This window comes from Vitis riparia, chromosome 7, assembly GCF_004353265.1.
Source record: "Vitis riparia cultivar Riparia Gloire de Montpellier isolate 1030 chromosome 7, EGFV_Vit.rip_1.0, whole genome shotgun sequence".
Classification (NCBI taxonomy): Eukaryota; Viridiplantae; Streptophyta; class Magnoliopsida; order Vitales; family Vitaceae; genus Vitis; species Vitis riparia.
In genome coordinates, this window is record NC_048437.1 from 9749511 (window position 1) to 9766026 (window position 16516).

General features: G+C 37.7%; 2 protein-coding genes across 13 annotated transcripts in view; one reads left to right on the plus strand and one right to left on the minus strand.

Moving 5' to 3' along the window:
* The first annotated feature begins 734 nt into the window (after window positions 1-734).
* LOC117919099 (putative disease resistance RPP13-like protein 1) overlaps window positions 735-16516 on the plus strand; it is a 29070-nt gene continuing 13288 nt past the window's right edge. Inside the window, exons 1-9 of one of the 12 annotated variants that reach the window (XR_004652025.1) lie at window positions 2328-5234; window positions 6053-6118; window positions 6246-6304; window positions 6383-6500; window positions 6627-7055; window positions 7147-7198; window positions 7325-7904; window positions 8205-8333; window positions 8419-8542. Coding sequence is in view for 1 of the 12 variants with exons in the window: in XM_034836174.1 (XP_034692065.1) it covers window positions 881-2321; window positions 6243-6271 (1470 nt within the window). In the remaining 11 variants the exon portion in view is untranslated. The other 11 variants (XR_004652024.1, XR_004652027.1, XR_004652023.1 and 8 more) reach the window with 11 other exon arrangements.
* LOC117919102 (glyoxylate/succinic semialdehyde reductase 1-like) lies at window positions 9407-14611 on the minus strand. Its single transcript, XM_034836176.1, has 5 exons — window positions 14411-14611; window positions 13389-13504; window positions 12031-12109; window positions 11782-11952; window positions 9407-9918 (listed from the first exon to the last, which is right to left on the minus strand). Exons 1-5 carry the CDS (start codon window positions 14600-14602, stop codon window positions 9829-9831), a joined length of 648 nt encoding a protein of 215 aa, XP_034692067.1. The 5' UTR covers window positions 14603-14611; the 3' UTR covers window positions 9407-9828.

A 16516-nucleotide genomic window follows, 5' to 3' on the forward strand; every position in this document is an offset into this window, starting at 1 on the left:
CCCAAGCTAGTTTATTTAAAATTTAAAAACGTCCATTAGAGACGGGTTGACAAAGGGATTTTGAACTCAAAGTTCAAACATGAAAACCCGAATTATTCTCGAAATTTTTTATAATGATTTTAAATTTTCCAACCTATTAATGGTTCTCTTGCTTTGATGATCTCAATATTCGAAAGTTACTGAATTTCAAAAGAATGTGAAAATAAAATTATTAATGGGTCTTATTTTTTTTTCTTTTTCTTCATTTTTACACATATCTCAATTTAAAAAAAAAAAATTATGTAACCATCCAAAGTTTTAATCACCATATAGAAAACAACAATTTTCATAATTTGATAAAAAAACTCCCAAATAATGAATCATAATATTAGTTTATAATATAATATAGATATATATATATATATATATTATAACTATGTGCAATAATGAATCAAATAACCCAAAGGAAAGCAAAAGCAACAACAACAACATTCGGTATTTTTCTTTTTCATCTATGTGCAATAATGAATCAAATAATAATATTATTAATAATAAATTTTATAATATTAGGAATGATAATGTTATAAACAAATATTTGTGTGTATATGTCTACTAATAATAATACTAGAAGAAGAAAGAAGAGATGCGTCGATGAAAAAGAAAAATACCGAATGTTGTCGTTGTTGGGAAAGCGCCATCCATCTTCCACTTGCTTTTGCCTTGGGGAAAGCGCATCCACCTCACACTTGCTTTTCCTTTTCTTTTTCTCACCCCCAATAATGATTCCTCCAAGCATTCTGCAGTGTGGTAATCCAAACCCAGTCTTTTGCACTTTGGTGGTATCGCGGTAACAGAAACCAATCCTCTGAATTCCTATTGCAAAGCAACAGTCGACACAGATATGGCGGACGCTCTCCTCTCTGCTTCGCTTCAAGTTCTATTCCAAAGGTTGGCTTCTCCAGAGCTCATAAACTTCATTCGGCGACGGAACCTTAGCGATGAACTCCTCAACGAGTTGAAGAGGAAACTCGTGGTTGTTCTCAATGTGCTCGATGATGCGGAGGTGAAGCAATTTTCAAACCCAAATGTCAAAGAGTGGCTCGTCCATGTCAAGGGTGCTGTGTATGATGCGGAAGACCTGTTGGACGAGATTGCTACCGACGCTTTGCGTTGCAAGATGGAAGCTGCTGGCTCCCAAACCGGCGGAACTCTTAAGGCGTGGAAATGGAACAAGTTCTCTGCTTGTGTGAAGGCTCCATTTGCTATCAAAAGCATGGAGTACGGGGTCAGGGGCACGATTGATCAACTGGAAAAAATCGCAGGAGAAATAGTTGGGTTGGGGCTGGCAGAAGGTGGGGGCGAGAAACGGTCACCAAGACCAAGATCACGAATGTCCACTTCTTTGGAGGATGACTCCATTGTTGTCGGCAGGGATGAAATTCAGAAGGAGATGATGGAGTGGTTGCTTTCTGACAATACAACAGGCGGCAAAATGGGGGTGATGTCCATAGTGGGCATGGGCGGCAGCGGCAAGACCACGCTTGCTCGGCTTCTCTATAACGATGAGGGAGTGAAGGAACACTTCGACTTGAAAGCATGGGTCTGTGTTTCCACTGAGTTTCTCCTTATCAAACTCACCAAAACCATTCTTGAGGAAATTCGTTCTCCGCCTACTTCCGCTGACAACCTAAATTTGCTTCAGCTTCAACTCAAAGAGGAACTTAGTAACAAGAAATTTCTGCTTGTCCTTGATGACGTCTGGAATTTAAAGCCTCGTGATGAAGGTTATATGGAGCTTAGCGATCGTGAAGGTTGGAATATTCTACGAACTCCACTCCTCGCTGCAGCAGAGGGAAGTAAGATTGTCATGACCAGTCGTGATCAATCTGTTGCAACAACCATGCGAGCAGTCCCTACTCATCATCTTGGGAAATTAAGCTCTGAAGATAGTTGGTCCCTGTTTAAAAAGCATGCATTTGAAGATAGAGACCCCAACGCATACCTTGAGCTTGAACGCATAGGCAGACAGATTGTGGACAAGTGCCAAGGATTACCTTTGGCTGTGAAAGCACTCGGCTGTCTCTTGTATTCTAAGGTCGAAAAAAGGGAATGGGACGATGTGTTGAAAAGTGAAATATGGCATCCGCAGAGTGGCTCCGAAATTCTTCCGTCTTTGATATTAAGCTACCATCATCTTTCTCTACCTCTGAAGCATTGTTTTGCTTATTGTTCTATTTTTCCCCAGGACCACCAATTCTACAAAGAGAAGCTGATTTTATTATGGATGGCAGAAGGTCTTTTACACCCACAACAAAACGAAGGAACGAGAATGGAAGAGATAGGTGAGTCATATTTTGATGAACTTCTCGCCAAGTCATTCTTTCAAAAATCTATTGGAAGAAAAGGATTATGCTTTGTAATGCATGATCTAATACATGAATTGGCTCAACACGTGTCTGGAGATTTTTGTGCTCGAGTGGAAGATGATGTTAAGTTACCAAAAGTATCTGAGAAGGCTCACCACTTTGTGTACTTTAAAAGTGATTTTACTGAGTTGGTTGCATTTAAGAATTTTGAGGTTATCACTAGAGCTAAATCTCTTCGGACATTCTTAGAAGTGAAGTCAATCGGAAACCTGCCTTGGTATTATTTGAGTAAAAGGGTTTTACAAGATATATTACCAAAAATGTGGTGTTTACGTGTGTTATCATTATGTGCATATGCAATAATTGATTTGCCTAAATCGATAGGTAATTTGAAACATTTGCGTTACTTGGATTTGTCTTTCACAATGATTAAAAATTTACCTGAATCAATATGTTGTTTATGCAATTTACAAACGATGATGCTGAGAAAATGTTCAAAACTCGATGAATTGCCTTCAAAGATGGGAAAATTGATTAATTTGCGCTATCTTGATATTGATGGATGTGGTTCATTGAGAGAAATGTCAAGTCATGGAATTGGTCGATTAAAAAGTTTACAAAGGTTGACTCAATTTATTGTGGGCCAAAACGATGGATTAAGAATTGGAGAATTGGGGGAGCTGTTAGAGATTCGAGGAAAACTTTGTATTTCAAACATGGAGAATGTGGTGAGTGTTAATGATGCATCAAGGGCTAATATGAAGGATAAAAGTTATCTTGATGAGTTAATCTTTGATTGGGGTGACGAGTGTACCAATGGTGTTACACAAAGTGGTGCAACAACGCATGATATACTCAACAAGTTACAACCTCATCCAAATTTAAAACAACTCTCCATCACAAACTATCCTGGTGAAGGATTTCCAAATTGGCTTGGAGATCCTTCAGTGTTGAATCTCGTGTCCCTTGAGCTTCGGGGTTGTGGCAATTGCTCAACATTGCCACCACTTGGACAGCTAACCCAGCTTAAATATCTGCAAATCTCAAGGATGAATGGAGTAGAGTGTGTGGGTGATGAGTTCTATGGGAATGCTTCCTTTCAATTCCTAGAAACACTATCATTCGAGGATATGAAGAACTGGGAGAAATGGTTATGTTGTGGAGAATTCCCTCGTCTCCAAAAGCTTTTTATACAAAAGTGTCCCAAACTCACTGGGAAATTACCAGAACAGCTTCTTTCATTGGTGGAACTTCAAATTCGTGAATGTCCGCAGCTGCTTACGGCTTCACTCACAGTTCCTGCAATTTGTCAATTCAGGATGATGGATTTTGGTAAACTGCAGTTGCAAATGGCAGGTTGTGACTTCACAGCTCTTCAAACTTCAGAAATTGAAATTTTAGATGTGTCTCAGTGGAGTCAACTTCCAATGGCACCACACCAGCTCTCAATTAGAGAATGTGATTATGCGGAGTCTCTGCTAGAGGAGGAAATCTCGCAAACCAACATACATGATCTGAAAATCTATGATTGTAGTTTTTCTAGATCCCTGCACAAAGTTGGTTTACCCACTACACTGAAATCACTATTCATCTCTGAGTGCTCGAAATTAGCGTTTCCCCTACCTGAGTTGTTCAGATGCCATCTCCCAGTCCTTGAAAGTCTAAAAATCAAACATGGTGTTATCGATGATTCTCTCTCGTTATCCTTCTCATTAGGCATCTTCCCCAAGTTGACTCATTTCACAATCGATGGTCTTAAGGGGCTTGAGAAGCTCTCGATTTTGGTTTCAGAGGGTGATCCCACATCTTTATGTTCCCTGTCTCTAGATGCTTGCCCTGATCTTGAATCTATCGAATTGCACGCTCTCAACTTGGAGTCTTGTTCGATTTATAGGTGCTCCAAGCTCAGGTCGTTGGCACACAGACAGTCATCTGTACAGAAGTTGAATTTAGGGTCTTGTCCAGAATTGTTGTTTCAGAGAGAGGGTTTGCCTTCCAACCTACGTAAACTTGGAATTACCGATTTCACGCCCCAGGTGGAGTGGGGTTTGCAAAGGCTGACCTCTCTTGCTCATTTCACAATCGAAGGTGGATGTGAAGACATTGAATTATTTCCCAAGGAGTGTTTGCTGCCCTCTTCTCTGGCTTCTCTTGAAATTGAATCATTTCCCGATCTCAAGTCTCTTGACAGTGGGGGTCTTCAACAGCTCACCTCTCTTCTAAAATTAAAGATCAGCCACTGCCCAGAGCTCCAGTTCTCGACAGGATCGGTTCTTCAACACCTTATCTCTCTAAAACGATTAGAAATTTATGGATGCTCGAGGCTCCAATCATTGACAGAAGCGGGTCTTCAACACCTCACCTCTCTTGAAAAATTGGAGATCGCAAACTGCCCAATGCTCCAATCCTTGACAAAAGTGGGTCTTCAACACCTCACCTCTCTTAAAACATTAGGGATCAATAACTGCCGAATGCTCCAATCCTTGACAGAAGTGGGTCTTCAACACCTCACCTCTCTTGAAAGTTTGTGGATCAATAACTGCCCAATGCTCCAATCCTTGACAAAAGTGGGTCTTCAACACCTCACCTCTCTTGAAAGTTTGTGGATCAATAAGTGCCCAATGCTCCAATCCTTGACAAAAGTGGGTCTTCAACACCTCACCTCTCTTAAAACATTGCGGATCTATGACTGTAGTAAGCTCAAATACTTGACAAAAGAGAGACTTCCAGACTCCCTTTCTTATCTGTTCATCTACAAATGTCCTGTACTGGAAAAACGGTGTCAATTTGAGAAAGGGGAAGAATGGCGTCATATAGCTCACATTCCAACTATAGAGATCAATGGTGTGCTATATTAATCAAAGTGCCACTCCGCCAATATAGAGTCAGGTAATTCTTTTGCGCTTGAACTTTTCTTTCGAGTTCCAATTCATTCGCTAGTCCTGTTTATTTGATTTAAGATTTTCTTTTTGTTGAAGCTTCAAGCCTGAAACAAATATTGAACACATTTTCATGCTCTGTTTTGATTTGGTGGTTTGCAAAAATAACCATTTATAACCATTGAAAAATTAAGAAAAAATAACAAAGAACCATGGATATTTCGTTTGTTTGTATTTTATTTTCTGTTTTTTTTTTTTATTGTGTTCTCTATTTATTTCGTATATACAGGGCACAGAACAACTCTAGGGCATATTCTAGTTAGCTGCTTTATTAGCAAGTCATTCAAATTGCTTTGTTTTTTTCTTGCTTCAATATACCAAATTTTATGGACCACTTTAATGACTTGAATTTCAATGCTTTTAAATAATTTTATTCACAATTTCATGTGTTTGATTAAACTCATTTAATTTGAATTAAATACATTTCAATTATCGATTTGACAACATCTAAAACATTTTTGGTTCCTCAAAAGTGTTAAATAGATTCCTCATAAATATTTGTTTTTCCCTCAATTTTCCCATAAACAATCAAACAAGAGAAAAAGTTTACAATTTTTTTTCCCTGCTTTCCCATAAATTTTATGAGAACCAAGCTAGTTTTATAATTGCTAGTTTTAAAAAATTATTAAATTCATTTTTTTTTTTACTCTTTCCTTTTTCATACAAGAAAAATGGAATTGTGTGTGCTAAATTTATCAAACCAAACTAATCGTCATTTTTTGTGTTTTTTTTTTCCTTTTCATTTCAATGTTCATTGTAAGTAATCAGCATGAGCATAGAAGATTTGTTATGATAAACAAAGTTTCAATAATGAGCATGGAAGAAACATGTAAGGTAAACAACAATAATTTTATGCCAATGTTTTTTAGATATGAGATCATTTGGAATTCATGTGAAGTATTTTATGATACTTGAGTTAGTCAAATTTTTTAGATGTTTGAACTCTCCTTTGGTTCAGCAGCTTGCAGTGATTGGGCGTCCATGTAAAATGTGCTCTAACCAAGTGGACTTCTGCAAAAGGTAAGCAATAGGCATAAATCTCTTCATGTTTTTGTCTCAATTTTGATGATATTTTCTTCATGTTTTGACTTTTGCAAGGAAGTGGAATATGAAGAAAGATAGATTGTTCAGATTTTCCCTGTAGAGGAAGGGAGATTCCTGGGTGCTCAACACTTGATGCTCACTGCTCTGTTCAAGAAGACTAAGAAACTCAGAGGTATAAGGTTCATCTCCCTATGATTATCTCTAAAAATTTTGATTATTTCATTTATACATTAATCAATTGAAGAGATTCAGATCCTCTTCTGTTAACTATCTACTTGTGTGGGATTTTTGATTTCAGGATCAGTTTCAGCCATGTCAAAAGCAAAAGGAAAAGCTGAAGCTGAAGATATCATGTATAAAAACAGAGGAATTTCCATTGAAACTAGTCCAAATGATGGTACACTTTGTCACCCAGCTTCTTCAGAAATTGCTGCTTGGCCCATGGCAAGGTTAACAATCCCCTCAACTGTGAAACAGTTTTTGATGAGGTTGGCTAATGATCAAATTCCACCAGTTCACTATGATTTATACTGTAACATGATCATACGTATAAACCCTGAAGTTCTTATATAAATGCTGAGAATCTTCTATTGGGCCCTAATGGATTATGGAAGTTGTGTGATTTTGGAAGCACCTCCACCAATCATAAGCACTTTAAGAAGCCTGAATGGGCATTGAAGAAGACAATATCAGAAAGTACAGTACACCTGCATATACAGCTCCCGAGGTTGAATGGAAAACTATGTTTTTTGATAAGTTAGTGCTGACATTTGGTTGAAAAAATGTTGACTCCCAGGTTCTTCCTTTTCCTGTCCTAGATGTGGGAATTTGTTTAGGAGGAAACCTATAAATGAGAAAGTAGACATTTGGGTAAGTCAATTGTACTTTATTTTTCTTCAATAAGTCTGAGGTATGCCTCTTGTGAAGTTTCCTGTGCTTTTCAATACAACCAAAACCTGAAGTTTACCTTTTTGTACTCATTCATGTGTCTGATAGGTTTTCTTCTCACAACAGCACAGAGAAAAGATTGAAGCAACAGACTGGGAACTCCAGCAAAGAAAATCCGTTTCCCCTGGCCCAGACTAATCTTTGGCAGGCTTTCTCTGAGGCAGGTGCCCAGACAACAATAGCAAGTCTGTTAGGACCCAAAATGGCCATCACAACAAACCAGCCACAGAAGGAACTTCTGGCCCTGAAACTTGGGGTTTTGGAACAGAGAGTTTTACAGCCACCCCTGCTGCCAGCTCTAATATTTCCAGACCCTCCATTGGAGGCAATAATGCCCAGCTGTTTGTTGACTCAAAGAAGATTGAGGGCAAGCTGGCTACTCAACCTGCTGAATGGGCTGGTTTCTAACTTATTTGGTGAGGTTATATCATCCTGGGCACTTCTGGCCATAAGAGATGGGAATAGGTAAAAAAGCAAAACAGAAAGGGATTCATGGCTTTCTGGGCATGATTATGCTTGTAAGTATTGAGTGTTTGCCTTATGCAATAGAATACAACATCTGCATAAGTTCCCTGGTTTCCATGGACTACTTACAAACTTGTACTGTTCTGAATGCCTCGATTTTCAGGTAGGAAAAATAATAATTTCTTTTAATATTGTCCTATCTGTGACCTTATCCTTCTATTTTGCCATCTATTTTTGTTTAATCCATGAAAATCTTGTATCATATTTCATTTGCATTTGTTACATGCATAAATCCTGGTTTTATGTTACTGTTTTTAGAAAATTATTAGTCAAATGAGTTTTTGGACTGTCTTTAGCTATTTTCGACTATTTTTCCATATCTTGTCTTAGATCTAAATGCATTAGCTGGACAATAGAATGGTGGCTACTTATCTAACAGATGATGTTTTTAATCTTATTGCAGAATGAAAGAAAACTCAACCCTCTCATCCGTAATTGAGAACCATCTAAAGACTGGCCATGGAATAAGCTCAAGCCTTTCTGTACAGAGCAGCTGGACTCTCTCAAATTTTTTATTTGTAAATATCCAAAGGTATTTCCTTTTCCTTTTCCTTACTGATTGATAGTTGTTGACTTGTTGATTATCCTGAGATTCATGTTTGCCTCCCTTCACACAGCTATGAGTTCAAAGTCATTAAATGTGGCAATCCCCGTTGACCTCAATAACAGCTTAAGGAGTGTGTTAGACTGTTACCATTGATCAATTCAGTCCAAAAGGCATTCCATTCAGGGAAGAGGAAATAGAAGAAAATGGAAGCTCTTGATGTATTTTGATTTTGATCAAGGCTTTCTTGATGTATACTCTGATGTTTTGCTCAGATTAATCCTGATGATTTTCTTAACTGGAAAGGTGACTTTTCCCAGTGAAGGAATTGGAGATTCCTGGGTGCTGAACTATTGATGTTCATTGTTCTGTTCAAGAAGAACAAGAAACTGTGAGTAGAAGGTTCATCACTTTAGAATTATCTTCTGAACATTCTGAAAAATAATTTACTCATCCGGGTTGAGCTCTAAAATTATGGTAATGGTTAGAATGCAAAGCCCTCTTCCAGAATTTATGGTCTTGTCATTTTATTTTCTCTTCAGTGTTGAAACTTTCCCAGTCTTCCAGAATTTTGTTGTTACTCCAAACAATGAATAGGATTCATTTATACATTTAATCGATTGAAGAGATTTGGATTACAAAATAGGAATGAAATTATACATAGAAACCCCTAGAGTTCTTGTATAAATGCTATAACAAACACCACTGAAAATGCAGAATGATCCATTTCTGTTCCTTATTATTTAGTTTGAAGGAAACATTGATGAATCCCTCGCTTTGCAGATTGAACCCCGGCATTGAGCTGATGCTTCATAACGTGTTATTATAAGAGACATAGGCTGCCCGAGTTGTCTGAATATACTCCATAGTCCCTCTGATGCCATAAAAGGGTCACACAAATGACATATGCATATGAGATTCAAAGTTACTCTCTTCTCTCTCTCTCTGGCAAAACACAAGAACTAAAACCCATCATCAATAAAATCCAACAACGAAGTACATTCCCTCCCAAGAGGGATCTAGACAATCCCGTAAGAGACCTAATAAGGGTTTCTTTCAGCTTATGGTCATTGGGCTCTTCATACAAGCCAGATTTTTCATTCAAAACTTAAGAAGAATCTTGGTCAGACATATTTAGGCCAATCGATAAACTCAGTTCCACTAATAATGTGGCCCTCAGGATAATGGGCTATGTTGGATGGTTCCCTTACAGAAATGTGCAACAAAAAACAAGGACAAAGCCTGGTATGATATTTTCACTGTTGTCACTTTCAAAAGAGCTCCTTCCTTGGTGATGGACCGAGTATACAAACAATCTGGCAACACCAGAACTTCTTGTTCCTCACAGTGAACTAGTTTTTACAAACAGAGAATTCATATGCATAATTTTAGTCATTAACTACATCACAAGTCCTTAACTTCCCAAATCACCAAGGATGATTGTGCCCTATTGTGGTTCAAGGCCTCGAGCAGATGCACTGTATCAGGATGAATGTTCAAGGGTCTTCACGGTCTCATACACAGCAGAAAAGTCAAGGTCCCCCAATCCCAGGCTCCTAGCTTTCTTGAAAGCCTGCATGCAAAATAAAAATATCCAGTCAGTTCAATCATCCAAAGGATTCCTAAGAAACTTCAATTAAGTAATTTGAATATCTTATGCCATTTTGTTGCTCCTAGTGATGACACAGTACTTGGGATATAGCATTAGCCCCTGGATAAAGCTGAATGTGAGAAAGAATTCTTGAGATCAACCGCAAGCAAACAGGGTTGACGACTGTTGAGTCGATACTGCTATTTTTAATCTTGTTCACTCATATTGATACATATAGATGGCTATTTGAAAAAAATGATGAAATGCACAGAAAAGACACTTTCTGCCAGCTGAGGAGGGATTTGTTAGGGTCATAGGGAACCATCTGCACAAGCTTCGCTTCACTTCATTAATGAAATATTATGACGGAGATGAACATATAATTGGTTGAGCCAAACTACTATAAACCTATTGGATTTAGAACACAGCTAATCAAACATTCAACACTGCAGAAGGCGCTCTACTTCCATATACAAAAGATGTCAAGCTATGAAGCCTGCTAACTTGGTTAATTGAGCAAGGAATCAAGGAGTAGGAGCACCACAAAACCCCAAAACTGCAACTTCAAGTTGACCATATGGTACTTTGTGACCAAGCCTAAGGAAGCATTGCAAGGGTAAATAAAAACAAAAGAGGAACTTGAGGGTGCATCCACCTAAAATCAATGCTTTCCCATGGCTGATGGTAAACAAAAGGTTAATACTAACAACATGCTATGATAAAATCATTGCTTTCAGATGGCTGGTCCTAAACAAAAGATTAATAGCAATGACATGGTATGAAGGGTTTCCAAATCTCTATGCTTTGATCATTATATGATGTGTAGGAGAAATCATGAATTAGTTGACCATTTATTTTTTTTGTCCCGGTGGCTATGTTTCTTTAGCACAATTATTTTAGATGGCTGGGAATGCTTGGTGTCTCCTAGGAGTGCTGTAATCCCAACGTCTATAGGTTTCATGGGCCTCAGAGAATAGAGACAATGCAAGGAGTAGGTTTCTGTGACACTGGTAATTCAGCATTTGATGGGAGATAGAACATGCAAGGAGATCTGCAGATTCACTTTTGGAGTCAATGTTCTCTATCCTCTCTCTAGGCTTCAGCTACTTCAGCATTTGATGGGAACCTGTTTATCATCATGTTGGACTGGAGATCAGGCTACTGCAGTGGTAGGAGGATCGTGATTCTTCAGAGGTGGAAGCCTCCTCCAAAGGGATACCTCAAGCTCAACTTGGATGTATGTTCATGAGGAATCCAGGTCAACTAGACATCTGTGGTGTATTCAGAGGCCATGGCGGGCATGTGGTTAGAGCCTTCTTCAAAACCATAGGGATGGGATTGGCCATTGAAGCTGAGGTCCTTGATTTATCAAAATTTCAAACTTGCTGTGCTTCAATAACCTTATACTATGAGACTCAACATTAATAATAGCATGGCATTCTCTGATTCTCATGAAGATGGACATAGGAAAACAGATTCATGGTTGGACAAATCTATAAACATTGCCACAGATTTGAGGTGTCCTTCCTTTCAGTCCCTAGGTTGGCTAACCACATTGCAAATCTTTTGGTTAGAGGAGCTTAGTATTAAGAGCCTTTTGCAAGGGAGTTTTTGCCACCTTGAGTGTGTATCTTTTGTTTTTACTGCTTGCCTCTCTTTATCCTTTTGTTTCATTGTGGTTCTTCCTTCTAAAAAATAACTAATCATTCTTGTACTTTGTATTCATTTTCTATGAATGAATGGTTCATATTCAACAAAAAAGGAGCTTTAAAGACCATCCATGAGGAAAAAAACAGAACAAAAAGAAATGGCAGCAAATGGGGTTTTAAAGGAGCTTTAACAAACCTCATTGGCAGCAGCTGCTACTGGCATGGATACCGCATTTTCATCCCCAAGAGCAAGAGCCAACCTCATATCCTTCTGCTGATGCTTCAGAGGAAATGCAGGGGAGTAATTGTTTTGTATCATTGTGGGTCCTTTCAACCTAAACATTGGATTAGCAATTCCACCCAGGTCCTGAGATGAAGTAACTTGTCAGCAACCAGGGTACAAACAAATACGTTTTTAAGCAAATATTCTTGGTTGCTATCTCACCAATACATCAAGAAGAGTATGAGGGTTCAGTCCACTTCTGTCAGCCAATACAAGCCCTTCAGAAAATGCATTCATCATACTGCAAAAGAAAAAAACACACAATTATTAGTAACCAACATTGCCCCTATATAAACACTTAAAACATCATTAAAAACCATGTTTATGATGTGAACTTGCAGTAAGCATGTGCTTTCATATGGGCATAAAAACCTCATAAACACTGTAAAACTTGCATGAACTAGTCCAGATGATCTGTAAAATTACAAGAGAGTATGAAGTGCTAACTGAAGCGGACATGTGAAAAGCATTGTGAAAAGATCTAATATGTTTCTAACCAAAGGGTGAGTTCCTTCCAAATTTTGTATATCTTGGAATAAGATCTTGTTGCCTTTCTTCTTTTCCTCTTTGGTAAGATACTATTGGCTCTCTAGCTATGTAGCCAAGCAAAACTATAAAAGACCATCCACCCAAACATGCTTATTTGTGTTTTTTGTAGTGGACAATGTAACTAGATATAAGAGGTATTTTTAATTGTCCATGGACAAGAAGCCTGCCCCATAAAGTTACTCCCTTTTCCAGGCAATCAAAGTTGGAAGATCTCCAAAGATTTAAAGAAGATAATTAAAGCTAAACAATTTCTTACTCTTTGCCACTGTCATCCAAACACCAATCAAACACATCCCAAATCAAACGGGACACAAGTAAATACCTCACTTTCCCACAGTGGCTTTTCCTGCAGGGTTTCCGAAAGTGGATAGAGCATTTACCAATCTTTGTCTTAGAGGTTAATATAATCTGGCTCACTAGCCTAATTGAATACTTAGAGGTTTCAATCTCCCCAAAGGTGCCATGGTTGGTTGTTTCAGGCCAATTCATTTGAGTCCATAGACAAAATTACTACCTACTGTAGTATAATGCAAATGGCATCTTCCATGCTATATCAAGGTTTTCATCAATTCATTAATGCAGGTAAGTTAGACCTAAAGGTGATAAACGAAAATTATTGGTCCTTGTGTTGGATATTTCCCTTTCTATCATAGTTTTAAGATCATCGCAGAGTTCTTGTAAACATTGTATTGGATTCTAAAAATGGGCAATTTCAAATCATAGTTATCCTCTATTTGAAGTTAAAGAACAACACATGAAGTGTCAATGATATTAATACTTGGCATTTGGGTTGTGGCAAAAAAATTTCCCAACAAACTAGCTTACTAACCATACAAGATTAATCTGTGTTCTATTGTCAATCCACTTCATAACACTTTATCTTGCACCTTCCCTCATCTAGCTCCAGATGCTACCAAAGCAAAGTCTTGATTGAGTCAGTAATTATCTTCTGTGGAGAATTTAACCATTACCTGCCCATTATCATGTTGACCACAAGTTTCATTTTAGCTCCATTTCCAACCTGCCCCAAGAAAAAAGACTTCTTCCCCATGATATCAAAAGCAGGAATCGCTTCATCGTACAATGCCTATATTTACAAAAAGGTAGATATGATGCAATTAGAAATGGAAAAAGAATGATATTCTTGTACCCTCCAAAGAGGAAAAGGCAGAAATCTGTAGAAACTATTTCTCACTAATAATAGCAAACATAGTGAACAATCAGCAGTCTGCAAACCAGCACGTAAAAAGATGTATTAACAAAATTATTTACCCTGGAGTAAAGGCTTAGGGATCAATGATGTATTGACAAAGATAGTGATCAACATTATTTACCCTGATACATTTACCTTCTCACTCATATAATGATTTAAAGTAAGTATGGGTATTTACCCTTGTTTTTGTTTGGTGTTTGCTTAGGGATGTTTTGTGTATACTGCCTGAACATGTAAGGTGTGCCCACTCTTTGTTGTGCTTCTTAATACATGTTTCTGTTGTCTGTTTAAAAAAAAAAAGGCCCCCCCACAATCAACATACCTCGGCATGGTTCAAGAAACATACTAGACAATATTCATACATCTATATGCCCCCTTTTATTCATCGAAAAAGAAAAAAAGAATTCAATAGTAATATGGAAATAAAAAGAAAAGCATTATGAACATGCCATATATAGCCTCATATCAATGATAACAATATTTTGAGGATATTTTGCCCCCTCTTTCCATATCAGTAGCCCAAAATATGGATATTTCAGTCGAAATATCAGTGGCAGTGTCGATTTTTCCATCTTTGCCTATAATACATGTCTAAAATAAAGCAAAATACTTTAGTACATGCTTGGACCAATACAGCATATGATACGCACTTCAGGAAACAGCCAAGGCAACCAATATATACAATGTGACAGGCTCATGATGATTTTGTTACCCTCATTGTTGCAATCTAATCAGAATTCAATACAAAAGAACAGTAAGCAGCAATGCAAATAAGTTTACCTTCTCCCCAGCAGCAAGAATTACCAGTTGACCATCTTCTGCAGGTTTCTTACTTCCAGAAACTGGAGCTTCAAGGAAAGAACCACCCTTTGATGTAATTGCCTGTAATAATAGAAGTATGCAGCTGTGAGTAGACCACCGGAAGATGACTATTTTTAATTGTGAGTGTAAGCATATTTGTATTGGTATCATTGATTTTTTTTTTTTTTTTTTTGATAAGTAAAAAAAGAAATACATTAAAGAAGAGGCAAAAAGCTACAAAACATATAAGGGGGTATACAAGGCGGCTAAGGCCTCTAATAACAACAAAACCAGAAAGGACTCACCTCCCCTTAACTGGAAGCTACCCACTCCAAAAAGCCTATAAGGGAGAGAGACTCCTCACCTAAATACAATTTGGTGTCATTGAATTTTTAGGTTAAATGATCACATAAATACAGGTAACACCCACTGCACCCAAGAAAAGAGACTGGTGTTGGGGATCTTTTGCAGCTAATAATGCCACTGCTGAGGATTTTAGACTTAGGTTGACTGGTAGTGGCTGTCCTTGCTTTTTACTCCCATGTGAAGCTATTCGGGGCTTTTTTTTGGAGAAATTACATAGAAACACCTATCTGGTCTTTGCTTGTTGGATTAGTAAGTCTACAAGGTGTTGGCAATCCATTTTATGTCTGAGGATTTATTTTGATGCTGATGGCATATCTTGCATTTTGGCTTCTTTTTAGTGCTACTGCGACCCAACCCTTAAAACTTCCCTTGTGGCCAGGCTGAATGGTGATTCTTTCTTGAAGCTGGCGCTCTCCTCTTTCTCCTGGAAACACAGTAACCAGGACGCTAAATCCCCTTAAGTTCCACGGTTTCTTCTTAGGGTTCAGGGTCTCATCATCTGCCTTTGTGAGCCACCTTTACGCGCTTGTCTTTTATCATTAACAATTTTATTTTTATTTCCAGTAAGAAACAAAAGGAGACACCCATTGAAGGTTGTAATTGTTTTGTACATTGTATAATTCTTGGATTCTTGCTTTGTTGTGAGGGCCTTTGTCCGTGCCTCAAAAAATCCTATTAATAGGTCTCTAATGCACTACTACTGGTGGTTATGGCAAGGTTGGAACTCAAAAGGAAAACTCATGGTGTGAATGATGAGTGCAAGGTTGAATGACACCAATTACCCAGCGTGGTCTTGACTGCACTTTGCATTAAGAGTAGAGGGAAAATGGGATATCTGGATGGAGAAGGCACTCTTACTAGCCTTATATATTCAATGTGGAATTTCAGGGGTATACTCAAAAGAATACAGGTCTGGCCCTTGTATGCTCAAAATAATTAACACACCTCTAAATTGGAGCCTGGAAATGAAGGGAGGCTGTCTTCTGGTCCTTCCTCATTCAGTACTCTAACTTGATTTGGCTCATTCCAATCATCGAGAAATGAAGAATAAGGAATTGCAAGTTTATACTCAGAAGAATAACCATGCAAAGAATAACATTCACTTCAAGTTTGCTTCTTTTTGAGGATAAAGTTAGGAATTTAGAGAATTTATGGGATACCATTCACTTCCTTGCTTCTTTTTGGGCTTCTTGCTCCATGGTTTTTAAGGGCATTCCCCTTAATGTGATGCAACTAGATTGGCTAGTAGTGTGTAGCTCCAATGGGGTGGTCTAGCTAAGAGAGTTTCCTTTTTGTAATTACCATTTAGCTTATTATTTTTGTATTCTTGTTGTTTAGTTTTCTTTTGTGGGAGGATTCCTCATCCTTCTTTTGTACTTCTTAATTCTATCAATATATTTCTTTGTTTGTTTCCTATTAAAAAAAAGAATAACCATGCAAAGAAAGAAGTTGTTACTTGTTTTTCCTCTTAGGCTTTGCCAAGAGGCTACTTTGAACCCAAGTAATCCTAGTTGTCTCTATCCTAACGCTGTCAGCCCTGCTGAATTTTTTTCTGTTTTAGTTTTTTATCAAAAACAAACTATTCATTGAAATGAATTTTAAATACAACCAAAAGATGAGAAATTCTTCCAAAAATACAAAGGATGCTTAAAAAAATAACAAATATATAACAACTGTAGTTCCAATTAAAAAAATATCTAATAAGAGAAGTAAGATAGT